The following is a 17,111-nucleotide window of genomic DNA, read 5'->3' as shown; positions in this document are numbered from 1 at the left end:
AAGCCTTCTGCCGCTCACGCTTCTTGAATTTTTCAAATAGGTGCAGCAGTTTTTGAATGGCGATGAGACTAGTCAGAGGTCTGAAATGACATCTGAGCAGCTGAGCACTGTTAACTGCATGATTTATGAAATCTTGAAACAAAAATTTCCACCGACCACATCTTTTATAGTGTACTAATGATTTAGAATAACTTGATATTGATATGGTATCACTATGGAGTTATATACTGTTGATCTAAAGTGGAATTACCCTGTGGAAACAGCAATTTTCCATTTTAGAGCATTTTGAAATCGTTAAGAGTCGGTCAAATATGGGCAATTTCAAATTGCTGTGCTTGGATAGTGTTGATACAAAATGCAACTACTCTTTGGAAATATGACATTTGCTTTTAAGAGCATTCTGACGTCATTGAAAGACTAGTTCAAAAATGAAAATTCACAGGGCTTTTACTTTGAATTCCAAAATAAGATGGCCTTGATATTGACAGGGCGCTAATAGGGAACAAGTCTAAATTATTTGTTATGTTCTTAAAGTATCTGAATTCACTCAAAGTTGAAATTTATTTTGAAATCCAGTTTCCACGTCCATTCCCATAACAATTTTAATAGACGGGGAACAGAAAACTGGAGGCTGGCTTGACACCAGTAACACAACGGTGCTGCAGTTTCAGATACCTGTGCACATGCTGAGCCCCTTAAAGCACCGTGTAGAAATAGTGAGAATAAATGGAAGCTGTCATCTCTTATTCTCAGACATTTGAGGCAAAAAGTAACTAAGTTTTTGTCATGGTTTTAGAAAAAAAAACTGACGTACAAGAGAAACTCAGGAGATGGTGTAATCACAAAAATGTTTATTTCAGGAACTAAAGGGCTGGTCAGTAATAGGCTGGGTCCTGGATCTAGAGATTAGACCACTGGGATGAAGAATACAGAAGGTTATGAGCGGAACGAGGAGGAATATAGAATCACTGCTGGAGTCGTCTTACTAGGAGGAGAGTGAAGGTAGTTGCTGGAGAGGTGAACAGGGCCAGGGCTGTAGACCGGTGAGTAGGATTGATCAGGAGCAGGGAGGTGTAAGGTTGGAGGGTGAACAGGAGACATGAGGTTGTCAGAATGGGAGGAGATCCAAAAGCCAGGGAGTTATGCAGCAGTGGTTCTGGAGGAGAGGAAGAACAGTCGAGGTGGTTCTGAAGGGCTGGGATCAGGAATCCTATGGGAATAAATGAAGGCAGGTCGGGAACAGGCAAGGTTTTCAGGTTGGATAATCAGCACTGGTTCAGGTGGCTGGATGTTACCAGAAAGGCAAGCAATCTAGCAGCGCGTGGCTGGTTCCCTGACTCCTTTATTCCTCCCGTCTGATTAGCTGATCAGCTGCAGGTGAGAGAGGTGACTCTGCTGCAGAGCTCATTAGCTGGGAGGTGTACACCTGAGCGTCTCCATAAGCCCTCCAACAGCCTGTGGATGACAGAACACCTCCCACAGCCCTGGAACCTGACACTATTATTAGGTTAGATCTGATTTTTTTTACAGATTAGAATCTGATGTTTATTCTGTCACCTAAAATCTAGAAGAGTTTTGTTGTCATGTTTAAAAAATCGTTTTGTTTCTGAATTATAAAAAAAATAGCAACAGAGTATGGATTTTTTTCAATTAGATGCTGATTTTAGTGGAAAATTAATTAAAAACAAACATAAACAGATCTAAAAATATTACTGGTACTTTTACTGTCATTCTATTGTGGAAAACATTCAATAAAAACTCTGAAAGGCGGCTTAAACCAGCATGTATTTATTACTGTGGACCTATCTATACGATCCGAGCCACTACAGAGTTGTGTTGTGGTAACGTGAGAGGAACTGTGAAATAGTAAAGCTTTTGCTGTATGCTTGTTGAATTCAAATAAAATGTGTACAAGAAATATATGATGATAATAAGAATAATCATTTTATGTACGTGTAACAGTGATGTTAGGGCTAAAAGGCAGAATGTACGTTTTGTTAGTTTTTTTCTCATTACATTAGAACTTCACGCTGTCCCACATTTGGCAAGTTGGGATCTGGTCATCCTACTCACAGCAGGAAGTCACGGAGCGTAGCTTCCTCTGTCCCTCTGCAGCTAAACCCTGCTGAACCATCCTTACTGGTTGAATACATGACATTTCTACCAACAGCAAAGGGGTCTCATGTTTTGTGTTTTACATTTGATCTTCCCCAGCTCATCTCCTCTCAGCTCTCACAGATCACAGAATCACAGTTTTCACAATTCAACTGAAGGTCTAAACAAGTCAATTCATTATTTTAGTCTAACTGCGGTTTAACTTGGGCCAATAACAAAAATAAAAACTAGTGTCTAGCTTATAATCTGCTCTTTAAACATAAATTGAAACCAAAGCTGAGAGAGGTGCAGTCTTGCTGCTGAGGGTCTCAAAGGTGTGTTTTCATTGGTCGTCATTGATTCGTCTTTGGTCGTGAGACGGCTCAAAAAGAGCCAGTCAGACTGGACTACCTCCATTTTTTTTTTTACATGATCATGCTCCCAACGAGGGATCTAGCTAAGACGCCGTGTGACATGAACAATACTGTGCACAGTGTGGTCCCGGCATAAGGCAGCTACACAAGTAAAACCTTCTGGAATGTTCATCTCAATCCCCAGACCTGAATATTATAGAAAATCTTCACTGTGAGATGATGACATGCATGGTGTATAAAATATATATTTAACTGACATTTTTATTGTAACAAACAACGATTTATACTGGAAAACAAGGCTTGTGTGTGTGTGTGTGTGTGTGTGTGTGTGAGTGTGTGTGAGTGTGTGTGTGAGTGCGTGCGTGTGTGTGCGTGCGTGTGTGTGTGTCCCTTTAAAAGTTATACGAAAGTAGGAAAGGCTTTTGATAGGTCAGCATCTCCGGTGAATTGTCCAATCGGAGCTCGCTATTTCCACAGATCTGTAAACAACCTTGGTAATCTGTTACCTTCTGGATTTAGCCAGCGCAGGGTTGCTAGTTCGTCTGGCTCAAGGGCGGTTAGGCTGCTGGTTTGTTGGATCTTCACCACCACCTGGTAAAAACAACAACTTTGTCTTGTCTGGGAAATTCGCACTTTAAACTAACTAGTTACTGATCAGTCCATGCCTTGGACTAGTCAGCAGTTGCTCTGACTAGTTGCTCCACACGTGGTTAGCGCGCGAGCTCAGACGCGCTGTGGTCATGTTAAGAGTTTAGCCATGCTACAGCTGTTAGCATAAACCTAGCCCGCCCTGCGGTGCTGTCTGTTTACGTCTCAGCAGCACCACGCCAGGAGCTGTTGGGAAGTACGAAAATAACAAGATTACAGGTAAACGCACACCAGGAATACGCTACTGTTGTTACCTCCAACCACTAAAAACAACGAATAAAAAGAATTAGTGGGTTTCCGGGACATTTCTGTACTTCCCGCGTGGACCACGCACTGAAGTGTGTGTGGCTGAGGTAGTCAGGAGTGTGTTCGTACTCCGCTTCCCCCAGAGAGCGGCTCTGTGTCAGCTGTTTACCGGGTCACCTGAAGCTGCTTGGACTCCTGCTGCTGCAGCAGCTCACCTGTGGGTTCCCAGTTTCCCTTTCACCTCAAACATGGTTGTTTCCCAAGAGCCTCTCGATGCTCAAAGACAGAAATGTAGTTTTTTGGTGTGTTTTCTAAGAAATGGTGAAGATCGTTGTTCTCAGTCTGAGTGTCTTTACACTTGCTGAATGTCATTCAGAATCAAACGTATAATTTACCCATACATGTATGATAATGTATTTCAGTTGTATTTTCTTGGGCGTCGTAGAGCTCTAGAAGCCATTCACCACTGGCCGGGTTTTCTGATACTGTTGCTGTATTTCTAATAAATACTAAAGTTTGTGAGCCAAAGTGAAGTTTCTTCAGTGTCCCCACGTCCTGTTTAGCAGACTGCTGAAGGCCGTAGGAGAGATGGAGGAGGAGGCACGGTGCTTTCTGCGCCGGTTCGTGGAGGAGTTTCCTGCAGCCCTGAAGGAAGACGACCCACTGCCCGTCAACACCCCGAGCCATCAAGTGTCTGTGGAGGAGCTGCACGGGGAGAGCCTCGAGCTCGGCCTGAGGCTGCTGGCTGCCAGGTGAGTCTGGATGGGAGAGGTTTTCATTCGGGCTTTTTTTGGGACCGATACCGATATAAAACTTTTAACAAAGGCCGATAGGCGATATAATAGCTGATAAATCTTCCTCACAAAAAAAATAAATAAATACAAAAGTCGTTAAGATTAAACCCTTCATTCTCTGCCTTTTTGATGCTAACTTATTTCTATATTACACACCAAAGAACGGTCTCAATAACTCTTTCCAAGTAATGCAAATAAGATTTATTTAGCAATCTCAAAAACAACAGAACACACAAACTACTACTGAAGATGAGCAGATGCTGCAGATGACATCACCGGATGGATGTTTAGTGAAGTAGGCCCACACCTTACTACGACCCTCTTTATCCATCTGTAATAAAATAATCAGCATAAAAGTACAGTTATATATCAGAATCAGAAAACTTTATTGGTCCCCATGGGGCAATTAATTTGTAGCTTACCACACAGAGTAACTCGCTCATAAAATCAACCAAGCAAACAATCCACTTATACAATCACACAATGTGTGTCACTACCAACATGCCGAACACATCCTAAATGAAGGGTAGAGGATGAGCAGCAGCCCTCCAAAAATGGCACATGCTTAAAGCCGATGATACTTCGCTGTTATTTCGCCACCCCTCCCGGCTCAGAGTTAAGCAGTTCAATAGCTGATGGAACAAAGGAGTTGGCAAAGCGGTTTGTTTTTCGAGAAGGTACATAATAACGACGTCCTGAGGGCATAAGAGAGAACTCAGAGTGCAGAGCATGGAGGGGCTGACCAAGGATACATTTAGCCTTTTTTCGCGCCCTCTCTTCCCAAAGAGACTGTAAGTCTCTTTGTAACTGCAGTTGCTGTTTATTTCTTCATTTATTTATTTTCCCATTTGTAAGACACTGGATTAGTTGTGTTTCCTGTAATTTTATTTTGAAAAGCGACATGAGCTGCTCTGCCAGCCACACCCTTGATTTGATGGATACAAGCCAGGTGTGAGGAACACAGAACCTGGATGAAGTGCTAACAAGCAGACAGCTAATGGACTGCTAAAGAACTAACTAGTAAAAGGACTTAAAGGAAACTAGTAAAAGGACTTAAAGGAAGATGGATTCCCTTTGTGTTTTAAGCAAACAGCCAACGAGGTATTTATTTGTCTTTATTTTATTGCACATTATTGTATATGTTTTAATTGTACTATCCTGTATTTAGTTTCACGGTTTAAGAGAGGTCTAAAGAAAGGAGGACAGAAGAGGTCCACAATGAAAAGACGTCCAATAAACCCGTAAAAGAAATCACTTGCGTCTGTGTTGCTTGGAGGGAATCATACTCTTTGTTTGGCGCCAATAATTTTGGAGCAGATTTTTACAATGCTCTGCAGCTTCTTTTTGTCCTTCATGGACAAGGCTTTGTACCAACAAACAAATGAAAATGTTAAAATGCTTTCTATAAAACAGCTATAAAAGTTGCAGAGAATCCTTTTATTCACGTTAAAATAGTTCAATTTCCTTAAAAGATAGATTCTCTGCTGAGCTCGTTTAAAAATGGAGTCCGTGTTTGTGACAAACCGCAGCTTGCTGTCAATCCAAGAACCAAGGTATCTGTACTCCTCAACCACCTCCACCACTTCACCGTGGATGATGCTACTACCAAGGTGGGGTGGTGCGGAGCGTCTAAAATCAATAATCATGTCCTTGGTTTTTTTGACGTTCAGTTCCAGGTAGTTACTGTCACACCAGTCTACAAAATCTGACAGCGCGGGACCATGGTTTATTTCAGATCCCGAAAGTAAGGACATCAAAACAGTGTGGTCCGAAAACTTAACCAAGAACCTGTTGTTCTGAGTGACCCTGCAGCTGTCTGTGTACAGGATAAACAACAGGGGGGACAGAACGCATCCCTGAGGAGATCCGGTGCTGGACATTAATGGGAGCGAAATCTGACCATTAACCAACACCCGCTGGGTCCTCCCCGTAAGAAAGTTCAAAATCAGTAAGAGAAGCTGATCGGGCAAATAAAAGCATTGGCAAGTCTTTCAATCAGGATGTGGGGCTGCATCTTGTTAAAGGCTGAAGAAAAGTCTGCAAACAAGAGCCTTACACAAGTCCCCGTCTTATCAAGGTGCCTGTAGACCGTGTTCAATACACAAAGCACCGCATCTTCTACCCCCTTATTTTGCTGGTAGGCAAATTGAAGTGGGTCAAGTCTCCCCTCTGTCAGAGATAAAATTTCGGATTTTAGAATTTTTTCAAAAGTTTTCATCACAAGTGAGTGCTACTGGTCTAAAGTCAGACAGTTCCTTTGAAGTACTTGATGTAGGGATTGGGATTATAGTCGAAGTTTTCCACAAAGATGGAATCTGACCCACATCCACACATGTTTGAAACAATCTGCTAAAAACACCACTCAACTGGTTGGCACAGTGATGCAGGGTACGGCCACAGATGGCGTCGGGGCCCCTTGCTTTCCCCACCTTTACCTTTTTAAGTAAGATGGTGACCTGGTCTAGTGAAATTACAAATCCCTCACTGGGTTTGAGGGCTTCCTTGCAGACCCCAACCTTTCCAACAAGGTCCCCCCTCTCAAACCGACTGAAAAATGAATTAAAAACCTCTGGCAGGACAGAGTCAGGCACTCCTTTTACATTGATAGGTTTCTTATCCTCTTTTTGGTGATTACAAGAAGCCATACATTTGATACCCTTGCAGGCTGCCTTAAGGTCACCACCGCTATACTTTTCTTCTATTTTGTCCTTGTATTTTAGTTTAACTTTCCTGATCTCATCTCGTACTTCTCTAGATATTGCTTTTTTCTCAAGGTGGTTGCCCCCAGAGGAATAAACCACTTTCTTTTTGTTGATGATTGATTTAAGCTCTTTGTTTACCCATGGCCTATTATTTGGATAAATAACAACAGTCTTTGAGTGAACCAAAGAGTCCACACAGAAAGTAATATAAGATGAGACTGTGTCGCACAACTCGTTAAAATCCCCAGAGGAGTTAAAGAAGCAGTCCCAATCAGTACACTCAAAACACGCTTGGAGTGCTGAAATGTCATCCTCTGACCAGCACTTCACTGATTTCACCTCCCGTGGTAGCCTCTTGAACACAGGAATATAGCGGGGTATAAGATGCACACAGTTATGATAGGAAGATCCCAGAGGAGGAAGTGACAGTGATTTATATGCGCCACTCAATGAACCAAAACACAGATCCAGGGTCGTATTCCTGAGTGTTGTAGTACAGGTAATGTACTGCTCATAGGTTTTTAAAGTTTCCTCCAGACGACAGTGGCTAAAGTCTCCCAGAATAAACTTCGGAGCCTCTGGGCAGATGGTGTCGAGGCGGTGCGTGACGTCATTTATCAGCTGTGCCGCAGTAACGGCGTTAGCCCGCGGATGGATGTAAACAACTGTAAAAAACAGCTGCTGGAACTCACGCGGCAGATGAAAAGGCCGAAGGGATATCGATAACAGTTCAATGTCTGGGGTACATATCCTTTCTCGGACAACAATAGTTTTACAGTACCTTTTATTGACGTAGCAACAGACACCACCACCGCGCTGTTCATCAGTTTCCCCCTTGTCTCGATCCAGCCTCAACGGCGCTCCAAATCCTGGAAGCATCCGGTCTTCTTCCCGGTCCGACTCGCTGAGCCAGGATTCGGTGAAGACAAGGAGGCAGGTGTTTTTAATCTCCTGCCTTGTCGTGATCCAGGCGTCCAACTCGTCCAACTTGTTTCTGATCGACTGAGCATTTCCGAGCAGGATAGACGGGAGAGCTGGCAGCCTGCGCCGATCCTGTAGACTCATGCGTTTAAGCCTCCGATGTATTCCCGCCCTCCTGCCCCTTTTCCGGCGTCTCGTCTTTATCACCAGGCCGCGGAGCTCCTCGGGAATACTCGGTGGCTTCAGTGCAAAGCCCCTCCCAAGCGGTCGAAGTCTCATGAGTGCCTCTCGGCTGAAGGTGATCCGTGGGAGGGCTCCTTGCCAATGTGAGGTTCCTTCGTCTCCAGGCTCTTGACAGACGCCAAGCACAAAGTAGAGTCCACTAAGCAGCCACAAAGTGGCCAATTTAAGCATCCACATTTTTATAGGTGGTTGACACAGTGGTTGACACACCAATCACACCCCATGAAAAACTAGCAATCAAAACCAAAAAACTAGCAGTCAAAACCACTTCAGTCCGGCAGCTACCCGAGTCGCACGCTGAGGAGCGTCCTCGCATATCGCATATCGCATGATACTAAGACAAAGTAAAATACATTAAATGTGGCATTTTTATACTTAAAAGTTTAAAAATTATCATGTAAATAAATGATATCAGATATTGTGGCTCAGAACCAATGGCTCTGTTTTTGTTTGGTTCCCCAGCTGTTCAGGTTTTCTCATTTAGTATTCAAGTCTTTTTTTTTCCTTCCACTGAATTTTCTACTCCTTTTGTTGTCAGGTTTTTTTTCTAGTTATTCTTCTTTCCCTTTTAGGATTCTTTCTTCTTTAAACATGTTTTCATTTATAGTTCCTCCTGTGTTCCCCTGCTGTCCTCTGCTCCCACTCACAGCTCCTCCTCATAACTAGTCCTCTGTCATCTCTCACTCCTTAGTGCATACGGTTCAGTTTCAGTCATACTCTGCTGGTTTCAGCGTCCTAGCTACCTGATTTTATTTCTGTCACCTGATTTTTGGCATTAAAATACTTTTGAGTTTTACACTTTTGTGTTTTGATCCTTTCCAAAGCCGACAGTATTAGGAAAATATGACTGCCCCTACTCCTCTCCCAGCTAGGGAGAGGAGGGGGGGGGACTCCCTGCACAGTGTTTCATAGCTTTGTTGCCAACCCCCCCCCTCGCCCGTCCTCAGCTGCGACAACGGTCGTGTGCCGCCGAAGCGCCGCGAAACGGGGGCCGCCTTCATTCGTCGCCCTTGTTATCCTATTCTATAGTGCTTCGGCGCTCCAGCCCGCGCCGTGCAGCGATCGTTTCGGCGTCTGCACTATTTTTTTCGCGAGCCGCGGGTGAACAGCGTGAGTTTGAAGACTGCTGAAGAGCGGAGGAAATTGTCTGAGAATATTCCAGAATGTCTACTAGAAAAAGGCCAGCAGAAAAAGGGGAAGCAGCGTGAGCTCTGCATAGAGCGTAAAGCCTGGTTTATGCTTCTCCGTCAGCTCCGCAAGGGACAGACACGCACGGATTGACGGAAGCGTTTTGTTGTTGTTTATGTTGTTTATGTTCTTAGCAGACGCTTTTACCCAAAGCGACTTACAATTTTTATTTATTTATTTTTTTTTAACCTATAGGGCATGTTGTGATCTGTGGGGGAAACCGGAGTACCCGGAGAAAACCCACGCATGCATGGGGAGAACATGCAACTCCACGCAGAAAGGCGAGTTTTGAGCCTGCGACCTTCGTGCTGCGAGGCAACAGTGCTAACCACTGCGCCACCATGCAGCCCATACTTGCTCTCATACTTCTCCGTCTCATGGAGAGTGTTGCAAAGCAATTGCCCGGCAGGACCACAGAGGGCGTAGCGCTGTTCTGTGGTATCCATGGTGGTATCCTGTCATGTATCCGTTCCAAGATCGTGTGTTTATATTGTGCTTTTTGTGTATATAAGAGACTTTTAACACGGACATATTTGTCTCTCATTCTCCCACCGCTTCATGCGCTCCCCACCTCTAAACCCACGTTTCCTGTCATTTCCGTCCACAAATAAAACGCTTGCTGCGCATCTTTTCACTCCTCCAGTCACGGCAGGATGAAACGTTCATATTTTTAGAGTTTTTTTCATGAGGCATTCTTCAAGCTTCCCCGTGTCTGCCGCTAGTTAAACTTGGCTCCTTTGCAATGGTGGCGCTGTAAACAACAGCGGCGTCCTGACCAATCACAAGCTTGCGTAATCCGTTTCGTTCGACGGATGTTTAAAAAAGTGGGCTCGACTCCGTACGTACTTGCATGCCTGCCGGATCCCTACGCAAGGACGGATAATGGCGTTGCGTGTCTCCGCACTGACGCAGACGGAGAAGCATGAATCAGGCTTAGTGCTGCGGCAGTTTTATTTTTTCAGGTTAACTTCAATACGAGGCCACGAGGCACACAATAAACTTAAGAAGCATGTTGAGGGGAAACATACTTTTGTCATTGCTTATTTTACCGTTAAACTTACCACTGACACAACAAATATGCTTAAAACTGAAGACTTACCTCCTACTTCCTCATCACCGTCATCTCTGCTTGACTGAATTGCTTCTGCTGCTCCGCTGCATGTGTGCTGTGACGGTGGCTACCCCCCCCCCCCCCCCGAGGAGTGGAGCCACACAACATGAGTTCATAAAGCTGGCACCATCTGCTGGATAGGTAGCGCAATTTCGGCCATATCGGCCGTCTTTTTGGCCGATAGCCGACAGTGTTAATGACCCCTATATCGGTCGGGCCCTACTTCCTGGAGCTCAGCTGATGTTAGTGGCAAGTCCAGGACTGTAGCTTGGCTGTCTGATCATTTAGGATGCGTTCCCCCCAAATTCCACTACCTCCGCTCCGCCCCCGCCTTCCGCTGCCGCTCGCTTCCGAACTCAATTTTTACTGGTACTCGCTCTACAACGGCTCCGCTCCGGTGCGGAGACCTGAGGTGGGCAAACAGGCATGCGCGGGATTTTCGAGATCTTGCGATACAGTCCGAGCAATAAACGCGGAAGTTAGATCCAAGCACCCGTTGTGTGGGAGAAGCATCGAAATGAGCTGTTTAATCTGCCCATCATTTGTGTTGAGATATCAGCAGTGTTTGGATCAACAAAGTGTGACTACATTGATGGTAGAAACTGTATTTATGGCTTACTTTTGTGCATTTAAAGTTCAGCCGCCATTGATAGTTGTTAAAAGTTGATAAACCTGTGCATATGAAACAAAAAACTCTTTTTGTTTATTGATTTATTGTCAAATAGCGGAAGCTGTGCTTGCTCCCTTTCCTGTTGGGCGGTTGTGATTCCTGTCATTGACTGCGGAGGTGCTCCGGCGTCCGGCAAAAATAGGATCGATTCTATTTTTGCCGGACGCCGGAACAGAGGGCGCCGCACTGCCGCAGCATGGCCGCTGTAGTGGAATAGCTCTGATTGACTACAACGGGACCGATTTTGCTGCGGAGTTCGTGCCGGAGCGGAGCGGAGGTAGTGGAATTTGGGGGTTATCCTGTCAAGGAACTCATTGATCTTGTTATCTGATGGGTTTATCTGTGGTGAGTACAAAGTTTGGTAAAAGTCTCTGAAAGTGTTGTTTATTCTTTCAGGATCATCGACTATATTCCTGGTTGAGTCTAACAGCAGATATGGTGTGGATTTGTATTCTGAACAGTTTAAACATGTTTTAAAAGGAGACGTGTGTGACGCGTCAGAAAACATCACCTCAACTATTAAAACCACTAGCAGGGTGAAACAAATCAAAATATTATCAGACTGGCAACAATTCTGGATCCATTTTATAGAAATTGTTTTATTAATTATCTTCTGTTGAAAGATAACGTTGAGCTACATGAGCAACCGGTAATGGTGGCTGTCACCTTTTGGTGATCAGTTAAAGCAGCTCTCGGCTGTCTAAGGGTAGGTCCCGCCCACAACGCCGCGGCTGCTGCAGCTCCCAGGGTTTTCTTTACTGTGGAAAACGGGTAATAACGGCTCTTTGATGGGAAAAGGATGCCGACCCCTGAACAAGATGATAAGAAGCCTGTGGATGTGGCAGTCGTGTCTAATCAGCTCAACTTTTGTGCTTTACTTCTTTTTAAAGCCTTGTTCTTTTGTATAACTGATAGCTGGATTCTGTGGATTTTGTTGGACCTTTATGATTGTTATGATTTCTGGGATTTTTTGATTTGTTGGACGTACATTTAGTGCCAACCACAGACTTATGTTATGCGTCAAAAATGCCCATACTTGTGAGAGCGCCATGTGAGCTCCTGTAGGTGTATGTCAGGTTTTTCTATATGAGTATCCACATAGACATGCCTCCTGACAACAAAATAATTTAGATCCATCAGAGCTGGCTTGGCTACAGTGTAAGCCAGGGGCACTCAAATGTAATGGTCTGAAGGCCACTTAATGAATTTTGACTGCTTCCAGTCTTTTACTTGTTCTAGGCACTGACAGAGAGAGTCCAGCGGACAATAGTCACTAGGTGATAGGGCTAGGTAGATCTCTGTGTCATCGGCAGAGCTGTGGTAAGCAATGTTGTTATTAATTTTGACCTGACCCAGGGGGAGCATATAGAGATTGAAGAGTAGCAGTCCTAGAATTGAGCCTTGGGGAACACCACATGCCATGGTGATCAGCTTTGATTTGTGATCCCCAATAAAGAACATAGCACCTGTCTTTCAGACACGATTGGGACCAGGCAAGGACTGTACCGGATAGTCCCACCCAATTTGTGAGCCTTTTGTGAGCAAAAGAAAAATGTAATCGGAACATCCCTAGTTTAGATTGTACCTTCCTAACAGAAGTTTCAGTATCTGTAGAAACCAAATCATGTCAGTTTCCGCTAGTCTGTTCTGTGGGGTACACCAAGACTCTGTTTTGGGTCTACTCTTGTTTCTACTATATACACACCCGCTTTAGACAGATAATTGATTCTGTTCATAATATCTCTTATCACCTATATGCAGATGACATTCAGCTGTACTGCTCCTTTAAGGGTTCTGAGTTCTATAAACTGTCTGAATGACTAGAGTCTAGTCAGCGATCACCAGCTGGCTAGAAGAAAACTTCCTTCAGTTAAACTCTGAAAAGACTGAATGTCTGATCATTGCCCCTGAGAGCATTGTTCTTTTGATCAGTGAACAACTTGATCATTTATCTTCTGCCGTTGAGTCAAACGTGAGGAATTTAGTTTTTGTTTTTGACCAAATCAATGTCTCTTGAAGGCCACTCAAAACGCTGGTCTTGATGTAAAATGGCTCCCCATGCCTTTATCTCCTCCCATCTAGATTACTGTAACACACTCTTCACATGTTTTAACAAAAAAGCCCTTGACCTCCTTCAGTTGGTCCCGAACTCTGCAGCGAGGCTCCTAACTGGAGCAAACAGTAGAGCACCCATCACTCCTATTCTGATGTCTCTGCACTGGTTACCCGTTAACTTTAGTGTTCATTTTAGAATCCTGACTAGAACTTTCAGGGCTCTACATAGTCAAGCTCCCTATATTACTGAACTGTTAAAGCCTTATGCTCCAACCCGAGTCCTCAGGTCCACCCACCAGAACCTTCTAGAAGTTCCAAAGACCAGATCTATAGGCGCTTACACATTATCATCGGCATGGTCGGGGTTTGGTCGGGCTGGATGGCGTGAGTTTGGTCTCGAACGGATGGTGTCGTGTTCACATATAAATCCGAGGGACTTCTCAGGAATGTGGAAAATCCCTGAGCATGTGGGCGGGGTTTAATATGCAGGGGGACCGCGCATGAAGGAACCCAACCCCCTCTGGCTCATTCTCATTCATAGATCGGAGGCGGTAGGTGTAATTTTAGCTGGCCAGTCAGTCCATAGTGTCGCCTCGGTCCCATTCTGACCACTGAGGAGAAGGTCTGAGAAGAGTCACCTCGGCACCGGAAATGCAAATCTGACCTGTCAGTGAAACCAAATTCCGGTGCTGTTCGGTACTGTATGGGTCCATGCCGACGCTAATGTGTAAGCGCCATAAAAGTCAAGGTGATTGCTCCTACCAGGCTGTTGCACCCTGACTTTGGAAAAAACTTTTTTTATCCTCACGTAGTATTGACAGTCAAGTTTCCTTTAAAAGTCAGCTGAAGACCATTTTATTTAAAGTTGCTTTTACTTAAATCTTTGTGTTCCCTTCATCTATATGATGCCCCTTTCTTTAACCCTTTGTGTCCGGCGGGAGCGCCGGCGCTCCCATTTCCATGTCTGTGTTCAAGTGCTTGTAAAACTGAAACTAAATAAGATAGAACCACATTTTTTTGCATATTAAACCAGAGGAGTTACACATAAATCTCACTCACTGAACATGTCCCAGAGCGCTGCGTATTTCCACTAATGAGTTTGCAAAAAACAACCAAAATGCGCAAATAAGAAAAGCGTTTTCATTCAGACACAGATGCCGTGTCGTTCTGATCAGCAGCTCACAGGGCTTCACACGCTAGAATAAACGTGGTTCTGTTTTCAACGGGAACTGTCACATGATTATCACTCAGCCAATCACCTGCTTTGATGTCATTTACCCGCGAATTGCAGTTCTTTGTAGTCCCAGTCCTTCGGCTTTTTCTTGTGCCTTTTTGCAATAATACGTTTCGACAAACACACCCTACACACATCACACACCCACTACAAACTTCGGACACACTCACTCACCACTACGAACGTTTTGATGAGTCACAGACCCGCCAAACGGTACTTCTTCCCTCCTCGAAGCAGTTGACGTCATTACAGCGCCGGGTGATGTTTAGGTTTCACTTTCAGTTTCTTCACGTATAAATTCATGCAATATTCTTTCTTATTGTTATTATTAGTGAGAGAAAAGGAAAACTACATACTACTGAAAAATTAGCTACAAATATTCAAAATTATTATGTTAGACTCCTGCAGATTATTATTATTTATGTTTTTGTTACAGTTTGCATAAATGAGTGGATCTCAGAAACCATTTTATAGAAGCACTTCAAATAAATTTGTGGTTGTTTGAAAGAATTGTGTGAAACTTTTTTTCCATTGACAGTTTTGAGGGATAAAGCTGTGGCATTTCTGTATAATGAAAAATACGTGTAAAAACAAAAAGATTTTCAATTTCTGAATAGATAATTGGATTTTTTGTAAAATATTTTGTTGCAATGCACATTTTACATTTATTTAATTAAAACGTAGAATGTAAGGGTTGTATTGATGTATAGAAAGTTGAAATACTCCAAAAAAATGGCACCACAGCATGTAACAATGTAAATATAAGCTCTTGCGAACTTGTTCTATGGCAGGTCTTAAAAGGGTTAATTATCTTTCATTTGATATATGAGCATTTTTTATGACTTAGCCCTTTTATTTAAATCTGCTTTAATGCAAATTTTTTTGTTTTCTTCATCTGTGTAATGACATTTTGTCTTTTGTGTTTATATTTAGTTTAGTTCTTAGGATGATTTTAGACTTCATTAATAGTTTTGTTGATCTCTGTCAAGCACTTTGTGATTTTTCCTTCGTGACGAGTGCTATATAAAAAACTTGTTATTTACTACATATGTGATATCTATGGCACATATCAAATGGGATCAGAAAATAACTTTTATCCCCTCATATGGCGTTTAAACACCAGCATCAGCTGCTCTCCGCCTGGATCGCTTCGTTTGGAGTGTTCTCGTTTAAGGAGCCTTGGATTTTCCCTCACGCGACCGGACCTCTTTTCAGCCCTCTTACCGAGGCTGACTCAAAAGCATGCCTACCATTAGGGGAGCCATCTGATTGCCGGATAGAATCAGCCCACGGGGGCTTCCCACATACACAATTCATTGTCATTCTGGATGTTGTGGAGTTAACGAGCCTCTGACTGAAGCTGGTTTTCTAGACCAAGCGGTGTGATGGTAAACGCACAGAATTTCCCCCATTCAACCAGCACACTAGAAGTACAAAAATATCATTTTACTTACTGATGAAAAGAAGCAGAAACTGCTTGGATGGACTGTCTGTAACCACAGCTTGTCCTTTTGTCCAGCTAATCCCACGATTAACATCCAAACACGAACACACACACACACACACACACACTAAAGTTCAGAGTCAAAATGGCCGAACATCTGTTGACGTGAGGCCGAGGCCTTTCTCTGGAACTAGCTCTGAACTCACGTGGATGCTCATTAATTATTCAAATTTGTAAGCATTAAATAAACCTAAACACAGGGTATCCGCGGGTCCTTAAAAAGTCTTAAAAAGTCTTAAATTTGCTTTTCCAAATTTAAGGCCTTGAAAATCCTTAAAAATGACAAATAATCCTTAAATCCAGTTTCCAAAGGTCTTAAATTACCAAAGACCCAAAAAACAAGATTCTTTTATTTCTATAAAAATTTTCATGAATTTCTAGTTAGTGTTCAGCATTTTTTGTGTACGATGTTGCCGTAAGTACACATTCAGTTGGTTGTGAAAGGGGGCTGTTTTTAGATGAGCACATTAGCTGGTTAAGCTAGCGGGAGTGTGCGCCATGGGGAAGTGCAAGTTTAATGGTAACTGGATGGCTAATCCCACGTTCACGACGTGGTTAGCACCGGCCCCAGGCAATAGCTGGAAATTATAGTTTAAATTTAATTTTAAAAATAGCTTAAATTTGGTCAAAGTGGCCTTAAAAAAGGTCTTAAAAAGTCTTAAATTTGGCTCCCTTAAACCTGCAGATACCAAGTAACCAGCAGAGTTACAAATAGCCCCCCCCCCCCCCCCCCCTTGAATTGTCATGAGTGTAAACTAGATTTTTTACACCCAGAATCTTTCTGACGAGTTCAACAGTGTATTTTTCATGTCTTCAATCCTGGCAATGGAGAGGAACAACATCATTTATAACATCCAGTGAGGAGCACCGAGAAAGCCGTTCTGCAGCCAAAATTCTCCCGGTGTGTGCTGGACCGCGTTGAGGCTTGCGGACAAACCTGCCCACTTTCGTTCAGCGCCGCTGATGCTTCCAGTGTTATACTGAGGTTAGGCTTCCTGTTGTTAGCCTCTTTTATAAGACAGACCGTCGCGTCATTACAGAGTGATAAATCCGAATTTGTGGGTCTTGTAAATGCGGCAAGGAGCAAAGGGGAAAGGTAATAAAACTCGATTCTGATGCGCTTGGCCTCGTAGTAATATTGCCGCATGAGCTCCTCGCCTCTGACGGCTAAACGCGTGTCAGCCTTGCTAATCCCTTTGGAGCGACTGTGGGAGGCCCCCCCCCCGCAAAAGAGGGTGGTCGCGTTAGTGACGTATGCTGCGCGCCGAGTGCCGGCTGGAAGGGATATAAACACAGATAAACATGGCCTCTCACTAGTATCTTTCAA

General features: G+C 43.7%; 1 protein-coding gene and 1 long non-coding RNA gene across 9 annotated transcripts in view; one reads left to right on the top strand and one right to left on the bottom strand.

The window, feature by feature from the left end:
- Nucleotides 1–17,111, top strand: part of ppm1f (protein phosphatase, Mg2+/Mn2+ dependent, 1F) — a 123,512-nt gene that overhangs the window by 64,590 nt on the left and 41,811 nt on the right. For 2 of the 8 annotated variants that reach the window (XM_054734299.2, XM_070546267.1), the window contains one exon: nt 3,929–4,114. In XM_054734299.2, coding sequence (XP_054590274.1) covers nt 3,929–4,114 — 186 coding nt within the window. Of the gene's footprint in view, nt 1–2,932; nt 3,063–3,198; nt 3,336–3,925; nt 4,115–17,111 lie in introns of those variants that run through there. The other 6 variants (XM_015975693.2, XM_070546268.1, XM_070546266.1 and 3 more) reach the window with 5 other exon arrangements.
- Nucleotides 822–2,660, bottom strand: LOC139063681 (uncharacterized). The gene is made up of 3 exons (XR_011517042.1): nt 1,296–2,660; nt 987–1,210; nt 822–914 (listed from the first exon to the last, which is right to left on the bottom strand). It is a non-coding gene; the product is annotated as an uncharacterized lncRNA (long non-coding RNA).

The sequence above is a fragment of the Nothobranchius furzeri genome, chromosome 17, assembly GCF_043380555.1.
Source record: "Nothobranchius furzeri strain GRZ-AD chromosome 17, NfurGRZ-RIMD1, whole genome shotgun sequence".
Taxonomy (NCBI): Eukaryota; Metazoa; Chordata; class Actinopteri; order Cyprinodontiformes; family Nothobranchiidae; genus Nothobranchius; species Nothobranchius furzeri.
Note: the sequence above shows the minus strand (reverse complement) of the source record. Positions and strands in the feature narration are given on the sequence as shown.